This window comes from Mesocricetus auratus, unplaced genomic scaffold, assembly GCF_017639785.1.
Source record: "Mesocricetus auratus isolate SY011 unplaced genomic scaffold, BCM_Maur_2.0 Super-Scaffold_4256, whole genome shotgun sequence".
Taxonomy (NCBI): Eukaryota; Metazoa; Chordata; class Mammalia; order Rodentia; family Cricetidae; genus Mesocricetus; species Mesocricetus auratus.
This window is the reverse complement of record NW_024429182.1, coordinates 37,009,705-37,037,308: the sequence shown is the minus strand read 5'-3', so window position 1 is coordinate 37,037,308 and position 27,604 is coordinate 37,009,705. Positions and strand designations below refer to the sequence as shown.

Genomic DNA, 27,604 nt, shown 5'->3' with positions numbered 1-27,604 from the left:
ACAGTGTTGGAACTATTGAGGAACTAAATAGGGTCATTTAAAGTTGGGCTGAACATATTTTATAGTATAATGTAGTCTTGAGTCTATAGGGACAAAGGATGAATGTTTTGGTGTCAAGTTGACAGTGGAATTGAACTTGTAAGTGTGAATTGTTAGCTGGACAGATTTTTTGAAACATCTTGAAGATGAGCCTTTGGATGGGTCTGTGGGGGCTTTAGCTTGATGACATTAACTAAAGTGGGAAGAAAGGCCCTCTCACCGAAGGTCACATTCACCCATTGTTCTCCCTACTGTGGGTGCTCTGTCACTGACTACCTCAAGCTCCTGCCATTGTGACTTCCCCTTTGATAATGGACTAAACGATGAACTATGAACTAAATAAACCCTTTGCATCTTAAGTTGCTTTGTCAGAGTATTTCACATCAACAGGAAAGAAACTAAGGAAACATGTCCCCAAACTACTGTTCTGGGGAAGGACATTTTTAGACAAGATCTCTTTAAAGTTCATGACTTTTCATATCACCACAGCATGCAAGAATGCTTTATATATATATATATATATACATATATATATGTGCATGTGTGTGTTGTTTGTGATGTATATGTAATGAGCACATGGGTGACTATGTGACATGAGGAGTCAATGAAGAAGCCCCTTCCTGGTGGTCAGCAGGTAGTTTGCTGGCAGGGAGATGTAAGCTTTCTCTAGACATTTCCCCTTCAGCTTTTTTTTTAGCTTTCCATATTGGTTTGAGGGGTACTGAGCAACACTAGTGGGCAAAGCTGCTTGCCTTTAGGACATATTTTAGAAACAGCTAAAGGAAAGTGGAAAGGGTTGGAAAATAGAGAGGAGGAAACAGGACAGACAGAGTGAACAGCGGACAGAGGCAAGTGCAGTAGCAGAGATGACCGTCCCATCAGCCAGAGACAGTGACCTTCAAGGACAACCACACTGCAGTCCTTTTCTTTTTATCTTATGGTCAAGACACCACTAAAACCATGCCCATGGTGCCTTCCATCCTCCTTTTTGTTTTTTCTTTCTTTCTCTCTCTCTCTCTCTCTCTCTCTCTCTCTCTCTCTCTCTCTCTCTCTCTCTCTCTCTCTCTCTGGTGCCAAATACGAAGTGCTGTAAGTATTCAGGAGGCTCCCACACAGTTTGGAAATAGATCTCAATCAATGTGTAGCACCAGGCAAAGAGAGAAAAGTGAAATATTGAATCTTAAAGGTCACTAAATGCAAATCCCTCACCTCACCTGAAAATAGCTTAGTAGCAACTCTGAGAAGCTGAGGGGTTGCTCCAGGAAACCAGCACTCTTGTAACTGAATACAAGCAATGGAACTTCTGATTTGCCTCATTCTTTACCCTTCACTGACCCAATATGGCCAGAGTGGTCACCGAGGAACCACTGTAGATTTCACCCTTTTAAGGAGAGACTGTGTTCAGGAAATACAGACATATGAACAGTCTGACACTAGTCCATAGGCTAGTCTTGCTTCTCCTGAGACTTTCCCGATACCTCCAGCCGTCTGACTCTCACCATAATGAGGATGACAAAGGCAATGTGAGTATGCCATCAGAAGATCATGAGATAATTTTTGAGTGGCTTGGGAAATTTCCCTAGCGCTTGCCCACAGTTGAACCTCTGTGTAACTGTGAAACAGACCCATGATGACTACATCTTCAACTCCCTACCATTCATTCTCTGCACTTGATTTAGAAGATACAACAGAAAAACAGTTACCAAGCTAGCCTGGCTCCATGAGTAAGGAGACAGTTACCTGGCTTTTCTTTTATGAAACCCCAAGAGATTGTTGGCAGCTTTATTCATTTAAACACAGGCTTTGAGGGATGCTGACATTTTACCGCTCAGAATTAACCTCTCTTTTACAATACTCATGCAGATTTGTGGCCATGCTACCACTGGTCAACATTCACTCTGCATAGAACCCTCATTACCAGTGTGGATTGTGTGTCTTCCGGTTCAAATATGGGTTAGGCATAGAATTTCAGCTCTCAATATTACCAAAAGTGCTAAGTCTTTCTTTTATAATTAGGAAGTGAAAATGTTTTTTTGTCATAGTTCCTTAAATGACTGACCCTAATTCTATCTAAAGAGCTACCAGGGTACCAATTTATTCTCTTATTCTGTGTTTTTGTTCTCTACCTAGCAAGACAATCACCTTTAGGGTGATATTATATCCATTGTGTGATGATGTCTCACCTGGGGTTCAAAGACCTCTGCTGGCTTCCCATTGTCAGGGAAGTTGAAATCACCTCCTGCATTCAAGCTTTTTAGAATTTGCCCACACGTTGCTTTTTCACCCCCACCCCACCCCTCTCTCCTTGACTTCTTGCAGTTGGCACAGCTATTCACAGCATCATTGCTTCTCTCCTCTCTCCCTGTAAATCCACACCTCCCCTTCATTTGTCATGACTTACAAGGGCTCCGTTATCTCTGAATATGTAGCACTTTGCTTTTAACTCTGCCTTCTTACAAGTGTCCTGCTTTTAACTCTGCGTACTTACAAGTGTCCTTTTATCTCTGAATATTTTCTCCTTTTTTTTGTAGGGGAAGAGGATAATTCTGACAACAGTTGACATATGTGATCTTGTTTGATGTCCATGTATGGGAGAACAACGTTCTCTTTCTTGGACATACTCCTTGAGGTTTGGAAGCAGCCTGGTGGCTTGACATTTCAATTGTCATTTTCTTCATTGTACCCAATTCAAGATCAAATGAATGAAAATGCTAGATGCAAAGTTGGATTTATCTTAAGCAGACAAGTCCCATGTGCATGCATAGCTGGCTACTTAGAAGTGTTTTGTTCTAAGTAGCCTGGACATGTTGAAAAGGAAAGAAAAAAAACCTGTAAAATAGAGGCTAAAAGGTAGGAGCTAGCTAACCTTTTGCCAGCCCATGTAGTATGTTTCTTTATTTTGTTTAGAAAATATCCACTAATTTTCACATATTAAAGACATTTCAAAAACAATCCATTTCTTCCTGATTATTTTAAGGAAAAAAAAAGGTCTTGTGAAGTGGGCTCACATTCTGATAGAACACAATCAGATCTAACTGCTCTGCACGTCTCAACTGCCTAGTCAGCCACAGTCCTCACCCAGCCACATGCCCCTTGTTTAATCTTTCTGCTTGGCCCTTGTGGGAAACGGAGCCTGAGACTCTGGGTACAATGGAGGAGGCGGAGTACGAACAAAGAGAACAGTGATGTCAAGATGGGGACTCCAGAACCCAGGTGACCTGCAGAATGGTCACGTTGGAAGCAAAGTTGAGGACACACTTTCAAACATTTAGACGACAAGAAACTCCGGTCAGTGAGGGGCAGCAAGGGAACCACAAGCAGCTGTCATGGGTCCAGCCAAGGGCTCATGCTGTCATCATGAGAAATTTAACCAGACCAAATGGACCCTTCGCTATCTACTAGGACGTGAAAAGAAAAAGTTCCAACTTCCTTGTTTTTGCTCTTGAGGGAAAGCCAGAATCTTCTCAATACTTAGAAAAGGTCACAGAGTTGAGGACTGGATGTCTTGCAGATGAAGAGAAATCAGGGACCAGGTGTGACCAGTAAGACACAAGGAAGCACAGGGTCGCCCTAGTTTCCCTTCCAGAGGCTTCCTCCTCTGCCCTCACCAAGAGCCTCCTCTCCGCATTTTCCTTGCAGTGTACTTGACCACCAGGGGGCCCTGTTGCACACTTCATACATAATTATTAGCATTGATGATCTCCTGGGAAATTCTTAAGGACTTGCCAACCTGCAATCTATTTTTAATGAAGATCGGGATTATCCTAGCCTTGTCTTTAGAAATAAGAATACAGCCAATAGATAAGAAGTATAACATTCCACTGACATGTAAAAACATCCCAGATTATAGATGAGCTAAAATCTTTGCCTTTATGGCTTCCTTAGTACAAGCTTATGTCCGCAGTTACAGATTGCCCTTCCTTCCTTCCTTCCTTCCTTCCTTCCTTCCTTCCTTCCTTCCTTCCTTCCTTCCTTCCTTCCTTCCTTCCTTCCTTCCCTCCCTCCCTCCTTCCCTTCTTTTCCGTCTCTTCCACTGGCTCTCCCAGTGTGATTCCCCACCCTTTCTTCTGTTGACAAAAGCCAGGATGTGGGAGTTGAAGGCAAGGTTAGCCCCAGGAAGAAGACTGCCTTTGTGGCCCGCTCACCCTGCTCGCTCCTGAACGTGTGATCCTGTGGGAGGATGGAGTGGGTGTTCTTCATAGTTCCTCCTCCAACAAACCAGTTCACGTTGGGATTCCATCGGTTCACAAAGCCACAGAGATGGTTTTCTTCAAAGTCACATTCTGGAGGAAGAGGAATGGATAAATATTTCATGGACCTGCAGCCACACAAGGGGACACCTACATTCTCTGCAGAGTATGCCTTTTGTCACTCCGAGGGCTCTCTTCCTCGGAATGACAATCATGGTGTCCTGTGGACCAGAAATTCTGAACAAGAGAGATCCAGTATTGAGTCGATGCTCTGTATCATCATTGCCCCTCTGAACCACGGTCCTTTCTTCCATTAGCCATGTGACTTGTGGGACTCACCATCTCTGCGTCTGTTTCTTGATGTGTGAATTGGAGACAACATACTGTAGGCATGGGCAGGCAGCACCAGAGCACTGGGCATATGGTCCATGCTTGATATAAGCTGATGATTTTTGTCATTCTATTAAATTAATTAAGTAGTCAAAGTTTTGGTTCCAGGAACCAAGTTCAGGGTCTTGCACATGTTAAGCATTTTACTGCTGACCTAGGTTCCCAGATCCTACACACACACACACACACACACACACATATATATTTGGTTTTTACGAGACAGGGTTTCTCTGTATTGTTTTGGAGGCTGTCGGTCCAGCCCAGCCTCGAACTCACAGAGATCCGCCTGCCTCTGCCTCCCGAGTGCTGGAATTAAAGGCGTGAGCCACCACCGCCCAGCCAGATCCACTATATTTTAATGTGCTATTTTCAGGTTATTCCTTCAGCTCTAGATATTTTCTGCACCACCCTTTATGTTAACTGCTGGCCCAGTCCTCCATCTCTTTATGATGAACAAGATTCCCAGAACTCACATTTCTAAGATGCTAACCCCCCCACTTTCTAAATAAGAGTCCAGTCAGAGTAGGTGGGACAGGCACACACCTTGCCCATGGCCCTCCTGTACCTCCTGACTAGAGACGCGAAATACAGAAGTAAAGCCTTTGTCCTTGGGGACATTAACGTGCTTGCTATAAATTATTCCCCATTAACAAAATCTTTCAGTGGCAACAGGGAGTTTATAAGCCTAATCCAGCTGATGACACCATAATCCTGCAATTACAGAATGAATGACGATGTTCATCCTGTTCTCTATTCCATCCACATTCTTACTGGGTTCCACCAAAGGGGGGTGAGGGAGGGTGACATCAGTGCTAGTGGCCAGCTCCATCGCTGCCAGGTTGCCATGGTGAGCTATGTCCCTTTACAGAAGAATCAGCCTGGCCAGAAGCAGTCTTGACCATACAGCCACTGTTTCCAGCTGCTAGTAATTCCTCCCCTCCCCCCCGTCCCATTGGCTAGCCCGATAACAGCTTATGAGTCAGGCTGGTGCTAATTCTGGCCACAGTGCCAGTGCCTGCTGGTACAGCTTTGTGTTCTCATTGACGTTGATGGGCTTTCCTCAAATTACAGAGACAATGCTGTAGCCCCCCTCGCAGCCCCCACATCCCAGTTCCCACCTTCCTGCCAAGGATCCTAGCTGGTGCAGTTGTCAGCAAGCACTGACAAATCTCAAGATTTCTCAAAACTTCTTTTCAAATTTCCACTGCAGTATCTGCCAACGGATGCTCAACATGTAGTGCCAAGGGCTGCCACAGTGTCTAATAAAAAGCAAAATCCCTCTCAGCATGCCAGGCACTAGTCTAAGCCTTTTCTATGAATTCACTTAATCCTCAACATAGCTCCTTGAGAAAGGTACTGCTATTACCCCAATTGCACAGACAAGGAACCGAGAGAAATGGGCACGGAGCAAGGAGGGGCGACAGCGTGGCAAGATACACTTATGTGGCGTCCTTTTTGTTTCAAGCAAACCAGAAGCCACCGAATCATCTGCGGGAAAGAAACGAACATTTCTTGACTGTCCATCCTTAAATCCACCTCTTCTGGACCCTCACAGGAACCAGCTCCCTTTTGCCAAGAGCAGGGCGTGGGTGGGGGTGGGGTTGGGGAGGTGCAGTGAGGGACTGAGCCAGCAGGTGGAGCTACACAGGTGTGTCTGACTGTTTCAGTGCGTGGAGGGGCAGCACCTAGACTACTCATGGGAGGAGCCTGGTTGTAGTCCTTCTTTGCCTTAGAGGTATCAGTGAAAGACCAAAACAGAGAAGCCATACCACAGGGCATTAGCGTGGGCTCCTCGTACAGGATCATCTTTGACTCTCCACTCCCTTTGGCTCTTCTCCTTAGTCTCAATACTGTCAATGTTGAGGCATCTCTGATCTACGGACTTTTTCCTTTTGTAATGTTACTCCCCCACTTTCTCCCCATGTCTGGTCCTCATCCTGTAATCCCTGTAAAGTCAGAGACTCTTGTGGGACTTTGCTAGCTCCTGTGTATTTGTATTTTCCTTGTCTCCAGCTCATGGAAACCAGTGGAATCACCTCAAAGCCACAGCTACAGACCTGTCCCCTATAGGCTAACTTTAGGACCTACCAACCTCATAATTCCAGTAAACCCAGGCTCCATGTCCTGAGACCAGTCTCTGTAAGAAGCTCCCTGTGGGTTACCGACTGCTTGGCTCTGGCCTTTGACCTGTGTGTTCAGGTCCTTTCTCCTACACGCTTTGCCCCCCACCACAACCCGTTTCTTCTATGTGTGCCTGCGCAGACACCAGCCCCTCCATGCAGGGCTCATTGTGCAGCGTTATGGTTGGTCACAGATGAGGGATAGTCAGGTACCCATGGGGCCTGACTCTTGCCCTTTCAAAGCTGTCATGCAGACAATCAACCCTGCCTAGCCCGGGTAGGATCTTGATGATTAAGACAGCTGTAGCACGTGACAGGAAAGCAGGTGAAGTGATGGGTGTCTGCTCTTCCAGCAAAGGCCACCAAAAATAGAGTTCGCAGCAAGTAAGCAACTGGGGGAGGTTAGAGAGCATCACTGGGGGTAAAAGCGACCTATTCTCCTTGTTAATCCAGCCAGTTCGATCAAATGCTAATGAGCCTTTCCACACCAAAGACTGAGGATCAATGTTCCATCTTCAGGTGACCCTAGCAAAGAACAGAAGCTGCTATGCAGTTTGCGGCATGCTCTATGACACACTTGGCCTTGAGGATCGATTTAGTGCTTTCTGGCAGTGGGTTATAAAAAGAGATTTACATTCCACTGCCGTGATCACAAAATTCACTCACCAATACAGTAGCCGGCTGTCATCTTGATTTCAAAGAGGGCAATGCTGGCTGTGTCTCCTTGTCCCAGGACACCTTCTATCAAAATCTGTGGAACATATGGGGGTTAAAGGAGTCAGGCATCAAAACGCCATATTTCCTGTCCAATATGTCAGTCCTTAGGAGATGTCCTTCGGTGTGATTCATGGCTGCTGAATGTGATTCTTACTTTTGCACTCATACCTGTGCATACATGAACATATACATGTACGCTGAGGACTTTGACATGAACAAAGTGTCCAACAGGTGCTCAGAATCTTCCAATGCTACCCTGACTTCCACATCCTCCTGTGTTCATGGAGGCAGTCATTGGTGGATGGAGAGGAGAGCAGTGTTCCTGGGGAAGTATGTGCTGAATGGAACTGAGGGCAGATGATGCAGGAAGAAAAAGGTTGTGTGTGTGTGTGTGTGTGTGTGTGTGTGTGTGTGTGTGTGTGTGTGTAATCCTTGGATGAGAAAGCAGGGAGCCCAGATCTGTCAGTCAGAAATCTCCACATGAGATGGGAAGGCTCAGTTAATCCATAGTTTCTACGTTGATGAGGAATTGAGAATTTTATACAAAGAACAGATAAAAGCATGGCAATCCATGTGGTTGATTTCAAGGAGTGTTCACATCTGGCCCTGTTTCTCAAAAAAAACCTTTTCTACTGTGGTTTTAGCAGGATATTTTGCAACTCTGTGGGTAGATTTGGGGTCTGATAACCTTTGGAGGATGGTGTGAAATAGGAACTCAGACTCGATGTTCTTTCCCTCAGTGGCTGTCTGATGGAGAGAGACTCCTAACAAGCTGTGTTATCCTGAGATGTTCTGTTTTACAGCTTTTTCAAAGGAGAAGGTTGAGCCTAGGAATGGAGTGCATTAGGAATGGGATTCTCCTGCTGACTCTGTTGTGTCCTCAATGACACATACTCTCATATGGGGTTGAACAACCATTTCACAGGGGTTGCATATCAGATATCCTGTATACCAGATATTTACATTATGATTCATAACAGTAGCAAAATTAGTTAAGAAGTAGCAACAAGAAATTTTTATGGTTGGTTGGACACCAGAACATGAAAAACTGTGTCAAAGGGTCTCAGCTTTAGGAAGGTTGAGAACCACTGTTAGAATACCTCATGTACCACAGAGTACGTCACACACCTCATATCTTTCCCCACAACCCCACCTACCTTGAATTTTTTAGAGCTGTTCTGAAGATCCAGACTGGCTATGAGCCAGCTGTCTGATGGCTCCTTAGTAGACCAAAGCAATCGATCAAAGCTTTCATCCTCAAATCTCACATAGAGGTTTAGCTGGCTGGGATCTGATGCAGAGCCCAGGGGTGCACTTATCTGGTAAACCAGGCGAAGGCAGTTCCATTCCTCAGCTTGCAAATCAGAGCTCAGCAGCACAGCTTTCTCCCCTTGCTTGGCAAAAGAGGTGTCCACATAAACATAATGGCCTGAAAGAGAAGAACACAAACAAGAAATTTGTAACTTGGAAAAAAGACAACTGGTGAGAACACGTGCAAATGCATTGTCTCAGCCCAAGAGAATTGCCTGAACACCTGTCTCTCGTCTCCTGTGAAATGGGCATGTCCACCTGCATCTCTTCAGCCACATACACCCCAGGATAAGTGTTAATGCATCCGAACGCAGTCGTAAAGGATATTATATGACATTGTCAAAACGCTGAACACCCTTACATGGTTTGGCCATACTGCAGTTACTTCCCCACATGACAACAGGCTAGAGCTGGGTAGTGGGCCTCTCAAGAGAGTGGAGTGCCCTCTCCAGTCTTCCTTGTCTTCAACTCCTCTGAACTCCAACACCGAGGCCAAGCATCTGGTGCTTTCCCTCATCCCACACCAGGACCACTTAGCACATTGCACAAGGCACCCTGGCCCTCACATGGGTGAGGGTGCAGGCTCAGGACACGGAATCTAGGGAGCAATATGAGCAGGATGGATCCAAAAGCCTCAAAATATGGTGCACTCAACCATCTCCTTACACAGTTCTCCCCAGAACAAATGATTTAATTTGCATTTAGCTTGTATCATTAGAATTGATTAAATTGATTTAGTTACTCAGCCTGGCTCTTGGGACCTAGCCAGACAAAGTGTGAGTTATTTTTTTAAACTAAGAATCAGATTGCCTTTGCCTAGACTATTTCCTAACCAAATATAACTAAATGGAAAGTGTATGTAGAACATATTGCACAGGCCTCGGAAAGCAGCGGGCACAGCAAGATCTCCCCTGTTTTGTCTTCCTCTTTCATCTCTTCCTCTTTCTCAATTCCTTCTTTTTCTCTCCTCTTTCTCTCTTTTCTCTCCCATCTCCTTCTTTCTCCTTCCCCCATCCTCTTTTCTCTATTTTCCTGCCACCCTCTTCTATCTCTGCCTTTCTCCTGCTAATATGGATGAGTGGTATTCTGCAGGCTGGACCAGGATGTGGACTCACTTTCCTATGGAAGATGGGGGAACAAGTGCAGCCAAGAACACCAGTGTAAGCCTTCTACACTACTCTGGCCACCTGGACTCCTAGCCTAGTAGTTCACTTGTTTATTCGTCTTTGAAAGTGGAAGTGGAAGACTGCAGATGCCCAGAAGTTCACACATCTGTGTCCACATTTACCTATTGCCTTCTATCATGTGGCTGCTGACTCCACCCTGGTAGTTTGGGTTCCTAACACTGAACTCTTACCAGAAAGCTCTGAAATACATGTACGTTTTCCTTGATTTCCTTCAGCCCATCCCCCCACACGCATTGCCCCAAATACCCATCCCAGCTAGGATCTCTGCATCAGTGGCCAGTCCTGGCAGGTCAGAAGCAGCTCAGCCCTCATCTAGGACCCAGAATGCCATCTTGCTAGCTGGAGGATTCCAAGATCAAGCTTATTTCCAGGAGCCAATCTTCATGTGGCAGCCACTCACGAGTGACAACAGCTTTTAGAAACATCTCAGATCCCGCCTCCCAGTATGGTAAGTCTGATCCTTAAAGCTATTGTTCACTACCAAGTGTTTTGTGTACAGCTTTTGGCCATGGTCTTTATGATGCCAGTAGAAACCCTAACTAAGGCAGATGGCGAGGCGTGGAGAGTGCTACTTTCCTGCAGAAGTAAAAAGGTGGAGAATGGGATCTAAGAGGAGAGAAGAATGCTTGCACTGCATGCTGCCAGCATTCCCTAGAAACCCCAAAGCTGATACTGCAGAGGCCCAGCTCTCCTGGGCATTTCCCAGTTCTTCCTGCCTCAGCTCCCTCCCCCCTTTCCTTTCCACATTCTAGAAAAGAAAGCTCAAATTTGAAGCTGAAGTTTTAAAACTTGTATATGGAGTCATCTGGTGGGCCATTTCCTCTCCAAAGAAATGGGGTTCATTCTCTAGGCACCTTTTTTTCTTTTTTTAAATATTTAATCAAATGTCCATTTTAATATTCAAGATCATTCCAACAATATTAATCTCTACCTTTTGAGAGTAGTCTTAATTTTACTTCTATAATTACATTTTATAAAGACACAAAACTACTATTGGGCTAGACATACTCTTATCACCAGGTACTACTAAATTTAATAAGAAGCTGTTCCCGAGTAATGGTAACATTAGAGCACTACTACGAATTCAAGACATTCTCTTTAAAAAAAAACAAATTCTTCTGACTTTTCTTGATTCTTTGTGGATTTCACATCATGTATCCCAATCCTACTTACCTCCCTGATCCCTGGCTGCTACCCTCTGCCCTTGCAACCTACCCACCCCCAAACAAAACAAACTTTAAAAGAAAAACCAAACTGACTAAACAAAACAAAATAACAAAAAAAGAGAAGAATCTCATTATGGAATCTGTAGTGTGGCCCACCGAGTCACACTGTTTACTCTTTAGTTCATTCATCTTTACAGTGCCATAAGGCCTTAATCTGGCACTAGGCCTCTGGTTTCTGCTACACCACTGATAATGGGCTCTCACTGGGGCTCCTCTGTATGTCCTGTTGTCCTGTGTTGTGGAGACCCTGCAGTCTTGTGTCCAAAGGTTCATACCCATAACCTGCTCCAGCAGATCACAGATGAGATGGATGTTGGGATGGGCTAACTCGTAGCCGTGGTCCCGGTCCTGGGTGATAGCTGGGTTGGTCAGCTTGTTATCTTTCCTTCATTGTCACAAGCCAGGCAAGCTCTTCAGTGCTGCCTCAGCTAGCTCACCCAGTGCAGCCTACAGCAAGGATCAGGGCCAGTTCTACTCACAGGTCCTCAGATTTGGCTCATCTGCATTCACACCACCAAGACCAGCTCTACTGTTCTGCCCAGGTGAGGTTGGCACCTTCTGTCTATCACAGAAAGTGCATCAGAGGTTTCTATAGCATATTTGAGAGAAAGGAGATGGTTCAAAGTAGAATTCAAACATGAGTGAATGTGTGTAATTACATAACATCTGTACTTTTTGGTGAGAACTGTTAAAAAGTCGGTGTTAGACTGGGTGTGGTGATGCGTATCTCTAAATTCCTGGTATGTGAAGGATCAGGCAGGAGCATGACAAGTTTGAGACCACTGAGACTTCATCTCAAAAAGGGAAGTATTGTAGTGGGTGTTGGTTAACAGAGTGACCCACAATTAGCCAAGGTGCAGGAAATAAGAGCCTGCAAAATGCTCAGTCCTAAAAAGAACAGATATACCAAACTCTCCTGCCTCCAGAGGCACAGGAAGCATTGTAGAAGGAGTAGAAAGAGTGTAAGAGCCAGCCAGAGGAGGTGGATAACTACAAGGAAACATTATCTTCTGGACACAGCAGAACTGCTATACGTATGAACTCCCAGTGGTTGCAACAGCATGCCTAAGACCCTTGCAAGCCTAAGCTAGACTAAATTCCAGTATGAAGCTGGGAGTTGAGCACACAATCTCACTCCTAGACATGGAGTGGTCAGCCATTATGCTAGCTTCAGGGAGAGGGGAAGACAGTTTTATCCAAGAGTATATAGCCCTTGGAAAGTCTATCATTCTCCCAGTGGAAGACTGTCATGCACTTCCCACATCTGTCTTGACATTCTTTCTCACTTTGTAATTCCCAGGAGGCATATGCTAATGATTGCTTGTTAAGAGCCTTTAAAGCATACACTACAAATGCATTATTCAAAAAATACTTTGATATTATACTGTCTGATAAAAATTGGTACTATTTATTGAGTAATTTTTGACATCTTATCCATAGATATTGACTATTTCAAAATATTGAGATTCCACATTTACATTACAGACCTCAAATTCAGCCCTGGATCTCTCTGTATGAATATGTATACTAGTTATTCTCAGGTTTATCTACCCAGTAGAACAATACACTTTTTTTTTGGTTTTATGAGATAGGGTTTCTCTGTATTGTTTTGGAGGCTATCGGTCCAGCCTGGCCTCAAACTCACAGAGATCCTCCTGCCTCTGCCTCCAGAGTGCTGGGATTAAAGGTGTGCGCCACCACTGCCCAGCCAACAATATACTTTTTTAGCTTAATTAACTAACTCAATGTTCCTACCTTAATTAGCACCTCCTAGTCTAAGATCACCGCTCTGAATCACTGAGTCCACTTTTCACAGTTAGCCTGCATCCAGTCTTAGAATCTTTCTAAACACAAAGCCCCACGGAACCATTACCAGCCAATCTGAGTCTGCACTGGGGTTGAAGCTGCTTGTAATTGCTACTTGGGGTTTCAAAGAAATGCTGTATTTTGTGGTTGTGTTACAGCTAAATTAAACTAGATGGAACATGATATATTTAGAGGAAATTTGTGAAATCAAATATAGAATAAGCAAGAGATGGTTTTAAAGTGACTTCTCCAGACTATCACTGGTAAATTCCCTGTAAAGTTCACTTTATTAAAGAAAAACATACCATAGGGCGGAGCGGGGAGCAATATGCATGATTTATTCCACACTGGATAGATTGACATCAGCAATAGAACATTGCAAAGAATTCACTCATCATAGAATCTACCCTTCTTATACAATTCGGTGGTTTTCAGTGTATTCCCAAAGTTACACAGCCATCTCATTGTTACGTGATTATAACATTTGTGCCATTCAAACCAAATTTCTAAATTTCTAAACTCATTAACAAGTTCTTCACCCTTGTCTCAACAGTCTGTGGAGACCACAATCTATATGATTTGCCCGTTTTGGGAATGGCTTGTTAGTAGACTTTTATACTATGTGTATGGCTGAATTCTTCTCTTAGGTGTCTTTGAAGTTCACCCATGTTAGAATTTCATTCCTCCTTAACAAGAAGTCCATTTTGTATCCTGCAGTCATCAGCTGACTGAAGTTTGGGCTACTCTATCTTTTGGTTGTGATGAGCAGGGATGCTATTATGAGCGTGCATGTGAGTTTTCAGTAGATGATCAATCAAGTCTTTCTCACTGATGAGACTATTATTCAGGGCTCGTTAGCTCATATGGCAACTCTATGTTTAGCTTTTAGGAACTGCCAGAAATTCTTGTGTGGCTGCAGTGTTTGCATCCCATCCACAATGTGTGGGTCCTACATTTTTTGTCTATGGATAGAACTATGTATGCCTGCTATTGTCCATCTTTTTTATTAGACATCCTGTAAATATAAAGTGGTGTCTAGGCATGCCTTTATGTTGTGTTTATCTAATGATTTATGAGGTAGAGCACCTTTCCTGTGTTTATTGGTTATTTGTATGCCTTCTTTGCAAACAAATATATTAAAATCCTTTTTTTCTATTAAAAATTGGGTTATTTGTCATTTGTTATTGAGTTGTAAGTCCTTTAGTTGTTCCAGAGAGTGGGAAGTTTGGACTGCATTCTTACTTTCTCTAGGTTCTGAGCATGGCAAAGTGTATTCGGATTGGAGATCAGCTGAAAATGTTCTGGGCTGCTGCGAGAATAGCCTCCTTTCACTTCTTCTTTAAACACTCTTCCTTTGATGTTAAATCCAACATCTATGCCCTCTGCAGTGGGAGTCTCCTTCTTCTTGTCCATCCTCAGCAGCTTCTAACCTCGCAGGTTGTTCCTACCTAAATTCATCCAAACACAAGCCCCGCTTACTCTTGGGAGACCCTTCCTCAAATCTTGTAAGCCAGCAATGTTCACACTTCTCTTTTAGGATTCTTCATGCATAAGACAAAACCATTTCCTTGTATTTACTTTTTAATTTTTGAAATATGTTTTAAATTAAAATATAATTACATTATTTCTCTCCTCTTTTCTTCATTCACCCCCTCCCAAATCCTCTACCTTTCCTGTTTCCCTCTACTCTCAAAATGATAGCCTCATTTTCTCTGATTATTACTGCTGCATATACACATTCACAAACATACAAATGCAACCTGTGGAGTCCATTTTTGTTGTTTGGGTGTATAATTTTGTTGTTGTTGTTGCTGTCAACTTCCTTCGCCAGACTGTAGTCTAGCTCCTGAATTCAGACTAGGATATTCTTCCCTGAATTTGCGGTGTCTTTTTCCCCTGGATCACACCCTGCCTAAGGAAAGGTGTAGAGTGATCAAATGGATCTGTCATGTCAGCCAGATGGTGGTTCAGATTCTAGCCACACCATTTAGAAACTCTGTCATTTTGGGAAAGTTAATTACAGTGTTTGAAATTCACTTTCTCCATTGGTAAAACGGGAATGCTAAATCACTTATTCGGTAGCATTTTTTAAGAAGTTTAAATATGACCATATTGTATGGTAATTAGCATATTGCCAAGATCTTAGTAAGTGTGAGTGCTTACATTCCCAGTTTCCCAGTCAGTATGATGTTTTGGAAGACTAGCAACCACATTGTCACATTCTACCAGAACTCTCTGATATAGCTACTTTTTATTCCACTACTTCAATGGCCCTACCCTTTGCATCTGCTACCAACTTTTGCCACTGCACAGAAGCCTCTGCCCTTCACAGCTAGATCCATTCGGCCCAGTGCTTCTCTGCTACTGTGTACCCGGCCTTTTCTCATCCCTAACTTCCCGACCTGTCCATCCCATTGCCCAGCTGTGCTCTGCACCCAACTGTCACCTGTGGAGCCACCAGCTGATCAACGCATTGTGAACAGCAATGCATTCAAACCATGTAGTAAACATTTCTCTCTGCAAAGAAGCAGATTCCTATTGTGGATATGGGCTCTTTCACAGACCTGTATCCTAATTCTGCACAAGTCATAAACTTATATATGAAAGAGCTGTGATTGTTTTGGTATATAAAAGACTCATCAAAAAGACACATTTCTGAATATGTATAGAAAATTCAGTAGGTAAGGGTTCTCAAAAATAGTTGGCCATATGGAGGAGATGGTTAAGAGTAGTTAAGATCATGCACTGAGTTCTGTTCCTAGACTCACGTTGGGCAGCTCAAAAGTCCAGTCTCAGGAGATCTGATGCCTCTGGCCTCCTTGGGCACCTGCAATCATTTGCACATACGCCTATACATATAACTAAAAATAGTTGATTCTGTTACTTGAAAATAACTGGAATAGCACTATGCACCCTAGTAAACAGTTGAGATTATTAATATTCAATTTTCTCAATCAGATCCATAATCATCAATAAATCTACTGCTGACTTCTAGCAAAAATATTGTTTGAAAATATCTAGCACAAATCCCTGTCACTTCAATATTTTTTCCTGTTTGATGTTCCCAGTGTTTCTGAATGCTGTTATTACTTTAAAAATCACAATATTAATGATAGGAAAATAAACACAGCTTTTTAAAGTATTCTTAAATTATCTGTTCAGAAACAGATTCGGTTGAGTATGTGGCAGACTCAGTTGCCAGGGAAACAGAAGCAAGGGAACACAAGTTCAAGGCCAACCATAGGAAGCTCAATCATAAAATTATTGCACAGCATGCACAGACAAGGTCCTGTGCTCAATCCCCAATGAGAAAGAAGGGAGGGCACCAATACTTGTTATTCATCAGATGCTTCATATTTAATCCTATATATTATTCCTGTCAGATCATCCTATGAGGTGAAACCAGAGACACAAGTTAACTCTCCAGCTCAAGATCACAGCTAGAAACACAAGACATGGCCCACAGGGCATGCCCCTCCCTTGTACCATGCTGTCTCCAAATACCTTCTTCTCTGCCACATTTGTTAACCCATGTTTTCAGAGTTGTGTTTATATTCCTACAAGAAGAAAAACATATCTTTAATCACAATGACTTATATCCTCAGCAAGAAGTCAGTATTCCTGTTGTGAACAAAATTTTACCTTCTTTTTTATAGTAGTATTCTCAGAGAGCAGATGCTTCCATGTGGGAGCTTTTTAGACCTCTCTGTAAGTATAATTTCTGCTCATGATACAATTGCTCTGTTTTACCACATTGTCTCTAATACTTAAGGTTCTCAACACATTAAGGTTTCTAACATTTACATGTCTTACAGCTGATCTACAATAGTGCACTGTGCTTTATAGTTGATCTATATGGTCTTTTGCTATGTCCTATAGTTGACCTATAATAGAGTACCTTCCTCACAATGGAAAGATGCTGACAAATCATTAACTTACTGGTTACAGGCAAAGATATTTCCAACTGCATTTTTGTTTTCAGAGACACTCCTAAGTCTCTGGTTCTGAAGCTCTCTTTACCCCAAATATCCCTGTAAATAGTGCTGGAATCGTGGCAGCAAGGGCATGAGAGGTTACAGAGCCAATCTACAAAGGGCCATCACTGGCAGCATCCCCAGGTTATCCCCAGGTTTCAGCCTGTTCCAAGGAGAAGGTATCAGGATAAGTCTTCGGTGTAGTTCATTTCCACAAAGGATTTGGACTCTTAGCAGCTGGACAACCTATTGCTCCATGCTATATGATAAAAATCAGCCCACTAGCCGGGTGTTAGTGGCACATGCCTTTAATCCCAGCACTATGAGGCAGAAGTAGGCAGATCTCTGTGAGTTTGAGGCCAGCCTGGTCTACAGAGCAAGTTCCAGGACAGCCTCCAAAACAATACAGAGAAACCCTGTCTCGATACCCCTCCCCCCAAAAACAGCCTACTAGGCCTCCAGGCCCTGTTGGATAGCAAGGGTCACTCCACAGGGCTTTCGTGGTTTTACCACTCTTCCCAGTGTGTTTTCAATGAGAACGGCTTCTGTGCTCTATTGCTGGCATCTGAGGTACCTAATAACGATACATGTCTCAGAGACTTTTCATTCAGAGTCAGTGAAAGTACATGGACCCCTTGGCTCCAGATTTATTTTTGAGCAGAGAATGTGATTTAGGAGGTATTAACTTAGACCCAACTCTCCAGAGAAATTGACATTCTGAGGATGTGGGTTTTCACTGCCTCTTCATAGGCAGCCCACATCTAAAGAGTGATGGGCAAAGTGGTCTGTAATTAGGAAGGCGTGACCACACTTTGCAGCTCTATTTGGGCCCCCATTGCTAAGAAACTCCTCCCAGAATAAAGTCTAGCATAGCAAAGTGCTTTCATGTGGGGAATTTCAAGTGTAGTTTTGCATCAGGAAAAAAGGGGAACCTGCGTTTAAAGAGCAAAACAAAATGACGGTGTACACATTTCCTTTTTAACCCCCCACACAGGGCTACAGCAGGGTGTACACTCTCTGTGTGTGGAAAGGACTTCGTAGTGGTCATGGACACTTCACTGAACTCCATTTTAGACAGAGGCATCATGGATAGTCATGCAATGTACAACTTTAACTGTGCATCATAACCTTGTTGTATACTTCCGCTTCCAGGCAGTCTTTGCTAACCTCTCCCTACATTATTGGATGTCTCTTCTAAGTTCTTTTAGCATCCATTAAATCCATTTATATTTGCCTATTTCCTTGTCTACCATCCTCATTAGGGTTTTCCACATTTAAGGGCATGCAGCATTTTTGCTTGGCTCTTAGCAGGTTTCTATTCTCTACTTTTAAATAAATGAGTAGACTCCCTCCTGACAGTAGCTTTTCTCCATTATTGTTTTTATATAAAGACATATTAAATCCCTTTCACTATGTAGATTTCTCATCAGTTTCAAATTTCTTAATAATTTCTCTCTTACTTTTATTCCTAAAATTCACTTCAGGAAATGACATTTGATGGCAGCTAGTATCTTCACTGGTGACTCATGCCACACTTAACTACTCTCACATATGTCCCAACTGTTAATATTTTTTGAAACATTAACCCTACCACATTGAGATATGCAAAGAAGTATAAAACTGAGCAATTCTTTGCCTTGCTGGAATGCAGAGCCTGTGGGAAGCATTCAGAAAGCTTTCCAGCATGTGACATTCCAGATTAAAGAGAGCAATGGTTTTTATCAAAGTCCCAGTTTAGAGGCATTACAAAACACAGAGATCAGCACTCCATGTAGCAGTGAAAGGGCAGCACTGCACAGCTGTCTCCAAGGACATTGCCATCCCCCACCCTGACATCAGGGAAACTTCTCATTGTAGCTAATCCTGCAAAAGTTGTGTCAAAAGATTACAGAATGTTAGGAGTGCTTCAGGAGATCACCAGCAGCAGTCTCCAATGTAAACAGTGGCCAACGCTGGAAACTGCTACCCAGATGTCTGTCTGCACTTTTCTTTAGGGCTATGCAGGGTGTGGTCTAAACCCTGCTGACCTCAGTGGCAGTTCTGGAAGAGAAGTTTACCTTAGCAACTACCAACAGGAAACCAAGTGATGAACCCGCAGGGAAAGGTCATGAGGCTGTTGGAAAGGGAACACAGCTTTATAAAGCTTGAGCAAGGAAAAAAGGCCTCCACTGATTAAGAAAGTTTGCATTGTTAGACACCAGCTCTTGGAATAGTTTCTAGAAGATACTCCATGGAAATATTGACATAAAAGAGCTGGGCCTGGAGTCATGTCCCTCTAATCCCAGCAGTAGGGAGACTGAGTCAGGGAGATCTTGAGTTCAAGGTCAGCCTGAGCTCTCTAGAGCGACCCTGGCTAGAAAAGAAAACAATGAAATGAAGAAAAACAAAATAAAAGTGAACAACGATGATGTCAAGCACAGCGGGTAACTGGGCTCACTGCAGGTTTCACAAGTATATTGGAAAGGTGATTCTGACGTGGAACAGCGGGAGAAGTATTCTTTTTAACTCTTTGTTTCCCCAGCCAGATCTCAACCACACTATGCATTCGGGTATGGTCAACTGCATCTGTTTTATTCATCTCTAGCTTCAAGGTGTGTCACCTGGTAGGTGTTTGATAAGCATGTGACAAATTCATTAAACAGTAGATCCCTTTATACATTTCAGTACAAGGGGAACTGACCGTGAAAAATGAAGTTCTTGCTGTATATATGGCATATTACATATTTTAGAAGCAAATGCTTGCTTTTTATGGAGAGAAATATGTGAGTATCTGTATCTAAAACTTCTAAGAAACCAAAATAGAAGTAGAAGAAATCAGGTTTCAGTAAGCAGTTTGAATTTCAATGCCAGCACACTGACAAAACACATTCTTCCTCAGTCCTAGAGACTTAACTATTTACAAATCACTGGTGCTGGCCTGACCCTCCCATCAACCCCATGAAAAATCTGGGCACCTTTGTTCTTCATTTGACAGATTGCAGAAGCCTGGCTTGGACACTGCACTCTGCCTAATGAGCAGTGGGCTCCAGATTCACTCAGATGGCCAGACAAAGCAGTTGGAACTACTGACGCGTGTTCTAAATATTGCCTGGCACATGCTGACCTTAGGAAACTTTGTTTGTTGCTTATTTGCAATTCAGATTTAACAGGGCATCCTGCAACCTTTGGTCCTAGCCTGATTCTTTTTCTGGAAAAATCCAAGGCAGTGTATGTGTATGTGTGTGTGTTTGCTTGCATCATGCCTGTGTATAAAGAATGACAGGTGTGGTGTCTCCTGGGGCCCCAGAACCACATTATATATGGATTTGATGGTTTATTATTTTTTAAAATTAATACAAAATGATGCACAATTTCAAAATATAAGACAACCAATTAGGCCTGTTATCCCGAGATGCTGGGTTATTCTGTCAGAGGTGCTTATTTATATATACAAATGCATGGAACCTCTGTAGTGAATGAGGCTATCCCCCTCCCAGAGGCTCAGATGTTTGAATACTTGCTCCCCATCTTATGACACTGGTTTGGGCAGTTTCAGGAGACATGATCTTGTTGAAGGAAGTATGTCACTAGAGATGGACTTTGGGTGTCCCAAGAGTGCCACAATTTCTAGTTGCCCTCTCTGATTTCAGTTCAGGATGTAAGCCCTGAGATTTCTACTCCTTCCAGCATGCCATCACTCTGCCGCCATGGGCATAATCACCTAGAATCATAAGCCCAAATAACTGCTTTCTTCCATAAGCTGCCTTGGCCAATGAGTTTTTTAAAATAGCAATAGAGAGGTAGCTAATACAACTACATATTTAGATATAGATCTTAAATTTTCATATAAGTGGTTAAGATACCCCTTTTCTTTGAATATACTTTAGAGATTCTGTTTATCTGTCCTCCATCATTTATAAATCTATTTACTGTCTTTGCTGCAGATCAAATCCAGACCAATTTTTTCTATCTCCTGGACCTGCCTTAGCTTGGTCCAAGGCTGTGCCAGAAGACTCACACCCTAAGGCCTCATCATGGAGAGCTAGAAAGGAGAGGAGAAAGGATCACAGGTTCAGTTCACTTGATCTAGTAGCACCTACAGTGACTCTAATCTAAAACTTCACAGAAAGAATGGTCCCAGAATTGAGGTATGATATGTGTAGCTCTACCATAGAGTTCTACCCCTCACCTATATGTATAACTCTTGCATGGCCTTCCCTCTGATTAGAAGCATCATATTTAACTAATTGTTGCCCTAATGATGAACATATCCCCATATCATTAGCTTTTAAAAGCAATATAGTGATAATTTTATTTTATTTATGACTAAGCACAGACTTCAAAGTATGTACAACTATGGGAGAAAGCTCTAGAACTGGCATTACAGAATTAAAGGAAATAGAGATTTTTTTAAATGTTAGTTAAGTGGTACCAAATGTTCCTTCTTGAAGTTGTATCACCTTTTTTTACTAGTGGTAAAACACAGGAACATATCTCCTATCCGAATCAAGTTTAGCATTCATCAGACTGATGGGGATTTGTCCAATAGATCAATTGGCATTTTACAGAAGGTATCATGTGACTTTTCCTTGCTATGTGGAGCAGAACAGTTTTTACAGGTATAAAAGCCATTGATAATTGATATTCCCAATTGTGTGGTATTCTTGATCTATTTTGCCATTGGGTAGTAAGTCCTCTAGTATTATTTACAGAAATTCTTATTAAAGAAACTAATCTAATATTTCTTATGGGCATTATAATGGTCTCCAGCTCATCATTTGTATGATGCTATTTGTATCAATGCTATTTGTAATTTTCTGAATTCTCCTGCCAATCCCTTCAAGGATGTAAACCAAATGGTTATCCAAACTTTTAGAATACAAAGATAATTTTGTAAGATGCAAAAAACCCAAACATGTATAAAATCTGAACTCTTTTTTTTTTTTTTTGGTTTTACGAGACAGGGTTTCTCTGTTTTGGAGAGATCCGCCTGCCTCTGCCTCCCGAGTGCTGGGATTAAAGGCGTGCGCCACCAACGCCCGGCTCCAAAATCTGAACTCTTTTAATGAATTAATACGATGGGAGTGCTTGCTTGCAGAACTCAATTGAGTAAGAAGTTTCATATTCCTGGATGTTATGACTTGGATCATAACATGACCTCATAGGGATGTATGTGAATATATAGTATGACAAATGTCTGCTAAGTCATTATAATACTATTCTACCAATCTATTTTACTGAGTTTCCTGAAGGTGTATAGTACCTTCAGGGTCTTGCCATCTCTCAGTGTCATGGCACTGTTACAACTTCATGGTCTCCTTCTAACTGTACTCATCCAAGGATGGCTATGTGACCCACGCTTGGCTGTCAAATTATCAAACTATTTTGCTACAGTGACTGGCCTTTTGATAAAATCACGTGACCAACTCAGATGAGTGTGGCTTGTGGGAAGAATTATTTAAGTTTCTAGAAGAAATCAGGTTTTTTTTTCTATGACTATCAGTTATGTGAAGGTTTGCTGCCTCCACCTGCTGGAATCCATGAGGTAGGTCCCCCAGGGATGAAGACAGCACAACAGAAGACAGGGATGAGAGACACAAAGAGAGGGAATTCAAACCAGATAGCATCTTTAATCCCCTACACGAACTCAAAGCTGGGTTCCACTCAACTTCTGATTTATGTTAAATGATAAATCTTCATTTAATTTACACCAGTTTGACTAGAGATGTTTCTATTTGGAGGAAAAAAGAGCTTTGTTAATACAGAAGTCTGCATGATGCAGGTTTCAACTACAGAAAACAGGAAGAGAACAGACAGCTTCTGTGGACTGGGCTGTGGAAGGTGATCCTGACCCCACATTCCTGTCTTTCTTTTGCTCACACTGTGTGGGTTTTAGCAGTGAGTTAACATCTCCAAGCCTTGGTTTTCCTTTTTGGAAAATAAAGGAACTGGGCAATCAGTAGTTCTTGGACAGAGAATGAGTCCCAAGTGGTATAACAGCAATGGACTTCAGGTTCATAGACCTCCATTCTGTGTGATTGGATCTCCTCTGATCTGTGTCCTATTCCAGGCTGTCTAGAGAGTTCTGATGGAGTAATAGCATCCTACTGTCAAAATGGTTTAGCTGACCATTCCAGTTCTGCTGATACTGAGTCTAAGTTGAAGCAAATCTCAGCTGGAGCTCAGTAGGAATGTCATGTATGGTTAACATTTTGTACTCTATTTTAGGAGCTTATCAGAAGACAAGGTCAAGATTGTAGTCCAAAGAGGGTTTATTAACTTTCCACAGTCAGAAAAAATGTTAATGGCTATGATATGTGTCACTAATCTTGAGAACTGTCTTAGAGATGCAGGTCATTGGTCACATGAGGGCTGGGGACAGAGTAAAAACAATTCCACAGAGCCATTAGTTCCACCTTAGGTGCCAACACAAACACCTCTGTCCATGTTCAGCAGACTGGAAACAGAGTGCATTCCTCACAGAGACTTTCTTCCCCTTTCCTCCCTCCTCCCCTCCCCTTCCCTCTCTTTTCTCCTGTCTCCTCTCTTCCCCTCTTCTCTTCTTCTGATAACTCCCAACACAGACTATCCAAGATTGGCCTAGAAGTTGCTAGCTTTCTTTGTCTCCCCAGTGCTGAGATAATGGATATGCCACTCACAGATGTTTTCCCCTTTTCTTTCTCAAGATAGATTGATCATTATAAATGAAGCCTAGGATACAGGTACCCATACTCACGAACTGTCTTTTAAGTTCATGTACATTTACTTTTCCTTATGGACTATGTACATATTATAGTGGTAATTTTTATGAATGTATATAAAGGCATTTTATTGTAATATAAAACATTATAATTACATAAAACATAAACATTCAAGCAAATATTGTACTGAATATCAATTTAATGTTCTAAATCTTAAAAGAAAAAGAGGTATCTTAAAAAATAAAACAGCACCAATTGCCAGACTGTGCCATCAACTGCTATAGTTAAAATAATTTTCATAGTTTAATTTTGGGTAAAAATTGCAAAAGGACTGATGTCTATATATTAAACATATGTTTTAATATTCACCTTGCCAACAATAGCTGACTACTTAACTCACTCTAACAAACATAAGAATGAAAACTATTTTTTCTTTTTTCCTTTTAGTCTCTGCATAATTAGGTATTTTTCCAATAGAAAACTATCTTAGTCACAATATGTAATTCAGGCAGTTTATAATAATACAAAATAAGAGCATCGTATTCTTGAAGTTTAACTTCTTTTGTTGGTATGCCTCTGATTTCTACCATTCTGCTGATATGTGGCATAGGCACAGAAATCTTGCATCAGAGACATATGATTAATCTTAAGAGGGGACAATTGCTAGGCAGATGAGGCAGAGTCAAGATGAGGTAGAGATGGCCAGGCATGGTGGCACATGCATTTCATTCCAGCACTTGAGATAAAAAAGCAGTAGAATCTATAAGTTCAGGCCAACTTGGTCTACATAGTAAGTTCCAGGCCAGCTAAGACTACATAGGAAGACTCTGACTTAAGGGAAAATCAGAAGCTGCTTGATAGAAATTTATGAGTGCCCCAGAAGATATCTCATGATTTAGAATCCAGTAGAAGCCTGAGATGATCCAAAATGAGAAATACAGATAGCTTTAGAATTAAACTGAACAGTAGAGATAAGCTTATGATAGACTGACAGGTCAATGCTAGCACAAGATTTAGGGAAGACCAGTTTCGGGACAGCACCTTGGATAGCTCCCCAGGCATTGGGTTCTTTGACAAAGCCAACACAGTAAGAAAGAAGGCATTCATTTTCTAAGTCTGGCCTTCTCACCTACCACCACCCTTGGATAGAATAACATGGTCCCTGGAATCTTAAGAACGTTCAGAACCTTCAGTGTTCCATGGTAGGACCTGACTTCACTCTGTAAAGCAGGTCATCCTCCGTGGTTCCTGGATCTTTGGTGCTGGTGGTGATGGGAAGAAGTGTGATACAGAACAATATATATATATATATATATATATATATATATATATATGTAGATGTTGAAAGTTTCTATCATGAAACAAATTTAATATATTGTTTTGGTTTGAGGCTCAAGTCTTGCAGTTCATCTCCCTTCCAAGTGCTAGGATTAAAGATGTGCAACACTACATCAGAGGAACAGGTTTTGCTTTCATTATTACAACTTCAAATATAGTAAAGTTCATTTCACAAAAGTCTCTGTATACACTTTTCATGTGATCATCAGGCTTTCCCTAGAACTTGTCAGACACTGTCACAGTGGGGCAAGCTCCCATCTTCTGCTTGTCTAAGAGGTGCCCATAGACTCTTGAGCTCAAGGAAATCCTTTGACTCTGTTTGCTGATGGTGTCAGTGGATTATAGCAAAATCATGAAAATCAGACTCATTCCAAATGGCTTATTCACTGAAATGAGGGCATGGCATTTGGGTCATTACTCAAAGAAGAAGACCTTTGAATGGGATCAGTGTGGGAAATGAATTAGGCAAATGGGGCAATGTGGCACCAGAGACAAGAATCAGTGGTGGTAACTCTGCAGCATGTGATGTGGCCAGCACTGGATGTAGCCTCCAGCAAGTGAAGTGAAGGCTGTGCTCATTTACTTATTCAACAGCATTAACTGAGCAACTACTCTGTGCCAGGGACCGTTTCAGACCTTAGACACATGGCTGTAAACAAAACAGTTGTTTAAATATTTATATATGCTTTTCTGGCAATCTGAAGTCAGGTCACTTTTCACAGAGCTTGGTGGGGCAATGGGCAGGATATACTACTTCTGGAGGCAAAATTATCAGTGGAGCTGTCTGGCCTGACAGTGTGGGACAGGTACAGAAGAGCACAAATGTCACACTTTACAAAAAACACGTGCCAGCATAGAAGCTGAGAATCACATACACATGGTTTCCTGTGGTATGTGGGAGCCAAATAGGAGTATGTGTAACACAAGTGGTACCCACTTGAACAGATTTAAGATCATGAAATATTAACATCAGACAAAACCTGAGAAGTTATTTGGTACAAGTCCTTCCCTAGACTGCTCTGAAGCCTGTAAACTAGAGCATGGTAGAGCTAGACAGAGCCTGCTCCTCTGCACTGGCATGGATACAAGATGCTTCGCTGTGTGACTTTCACATGTAATTATGTCTGGCCGAGTGAGGCATCCCCTTAGTAAGGCCCACATCAGTGAAGGAAAACCCGAGGTGCCTCAGAGCAATTGTCCTTGTTTTCTTCCATGGGTCTGATAGGTAGGGCTTTGACTCATGCCAAAGGTATAGGAAAAGGGATAACTTGTTGAAGGACAGAGAAAGGAATCCAGTTGTAGGGGCAACAGTTAGCCTTGTCTTCAGTTGCTATTCTCTTCTGTCATGTGACTACTAGGGCCCTCTGATAGGACAGATGGCTCTGAGTGACCGAGAAAGCAGGACTTGTTTGAGCTCAGGGGACAGACTATGTGCCCTGATAGTCCTTTCCTTTGCTGTTTTGATTGTAGAGTAAGAAACACTTAAGAAGGAAAACCTGAGATGCGCACTACTTTCTAGAGAAACCATTCCAAAATAGATATCATCTAATGAAACTAAATGAGAAAGTCCCATAGATAAATACTTTGAAATAAGAATGCTGAGCTACTGCTAAATAGTCCAGAATAAAATATACAGAGTGGCTTCGTGGACAGAAAGCTAGTGCTCATACTGGAAAAGAACACTTCTCTCTCCATTTTCCAGAGTTGTTGTAATGGTTATCCTGAAGTCTGACTTTCTGATTTCACTCACAGGAATAAATGGCCTATGATTCCTTTGTTAAATATAAAGACTTTTGGTGGGTGTATGATGCTCAGGGCCTCATCTATGCAAGATAAATGCTCTGTCACTGATCCACAGCCCATTCAAATAAACACAACCTTTTGAAGACATTAGGAGCTAAAAGAAACATTGAAATTGGAGTGTTAGTGAATATTGTGCCTTTGTTTCTTCCTCTTCCTCCTTCTCCTTCTCCTCCTCCTCCTCCTCCTCCTCTTCTCCTTCCTCCTTCCCCCTTTTTGTTAACATTTTCAACATTCCTTCTTGGGGAGAAAGGAGGGTGCATTTATTAGAAAGTTCTGATTTGCAGGTGGCATTGTGTTGTGAGAGCTGAAAGTGGACCAGGGCGAGGAAATTGCTTTTTAAGCTTGTAGGTCTGGATGAGCAGGGAATGGCCTCTTCAAAGAAAAATAACTTCCATAATTGGCCCTGTTTCCTCACTAGCCCTTCAACAGCAATCATGCCAGGAGTAGTCCCAGAGCTGGACTAGGTGACTCATAATCTCTCTAGACTCAAGGCTGCAAGGGCTCTCGATTTTCCTTTCTGATGTGGAGAAGCCAAGACACTTCTCTGGATTCCTAGATTAAAAGATGGGCTTTATATAGAGAGAAAGAATATGCCCTATAGCTTTGCAGGGGTAAATCAGGAATGCTCCAAATAAGAAATGACTTGGGCCAAAGCAACAAAACATGGGCCATTTGATGGGATAGCATGCTCACATTTAAATGTATGAATTACAGATTTTCCTAGGAAACTCACAGTAGAATTAACCTGGGATTTTGAAAGCAGCATTTTCTTCTCCTCTTTCTTTTTCTTCATTAAAAAAGTCTTGTGATTCTTAGAGATTCC

General features: G+C 42.3%; 1 protein-coding gene across 1 annotated transcript in view; it reads right to left on the bottom strand.

Annotated features, from left to right (window-relative positions):
• Positions 1-27,604, bottom strand: part of Mamdc2 (MAM domain containing 2) — a 148,337-nt gene that overhangs the window by 76,913 nt on the left and 43,820 nt on the right. The window contains exons 3-5 of the mRNA XM_005063739.4: positions 8,614-8,885; positions 7,406-7,490; positions 4,185-4,322 (exon numbers count right to left, since the gene is read on the bottom strand). Of these exons, the coding sequence (XP_005063796.1) occupies positions 4,185-4,322; positions 7,406-7,490; positions 8,614-8,885 (495 nt within the window). The remainder of the gene's footprint in view (positions 1-4,184; positions 4,323-7,405; positions 7,491-8,613; positions 8,886-27,604) is intronic.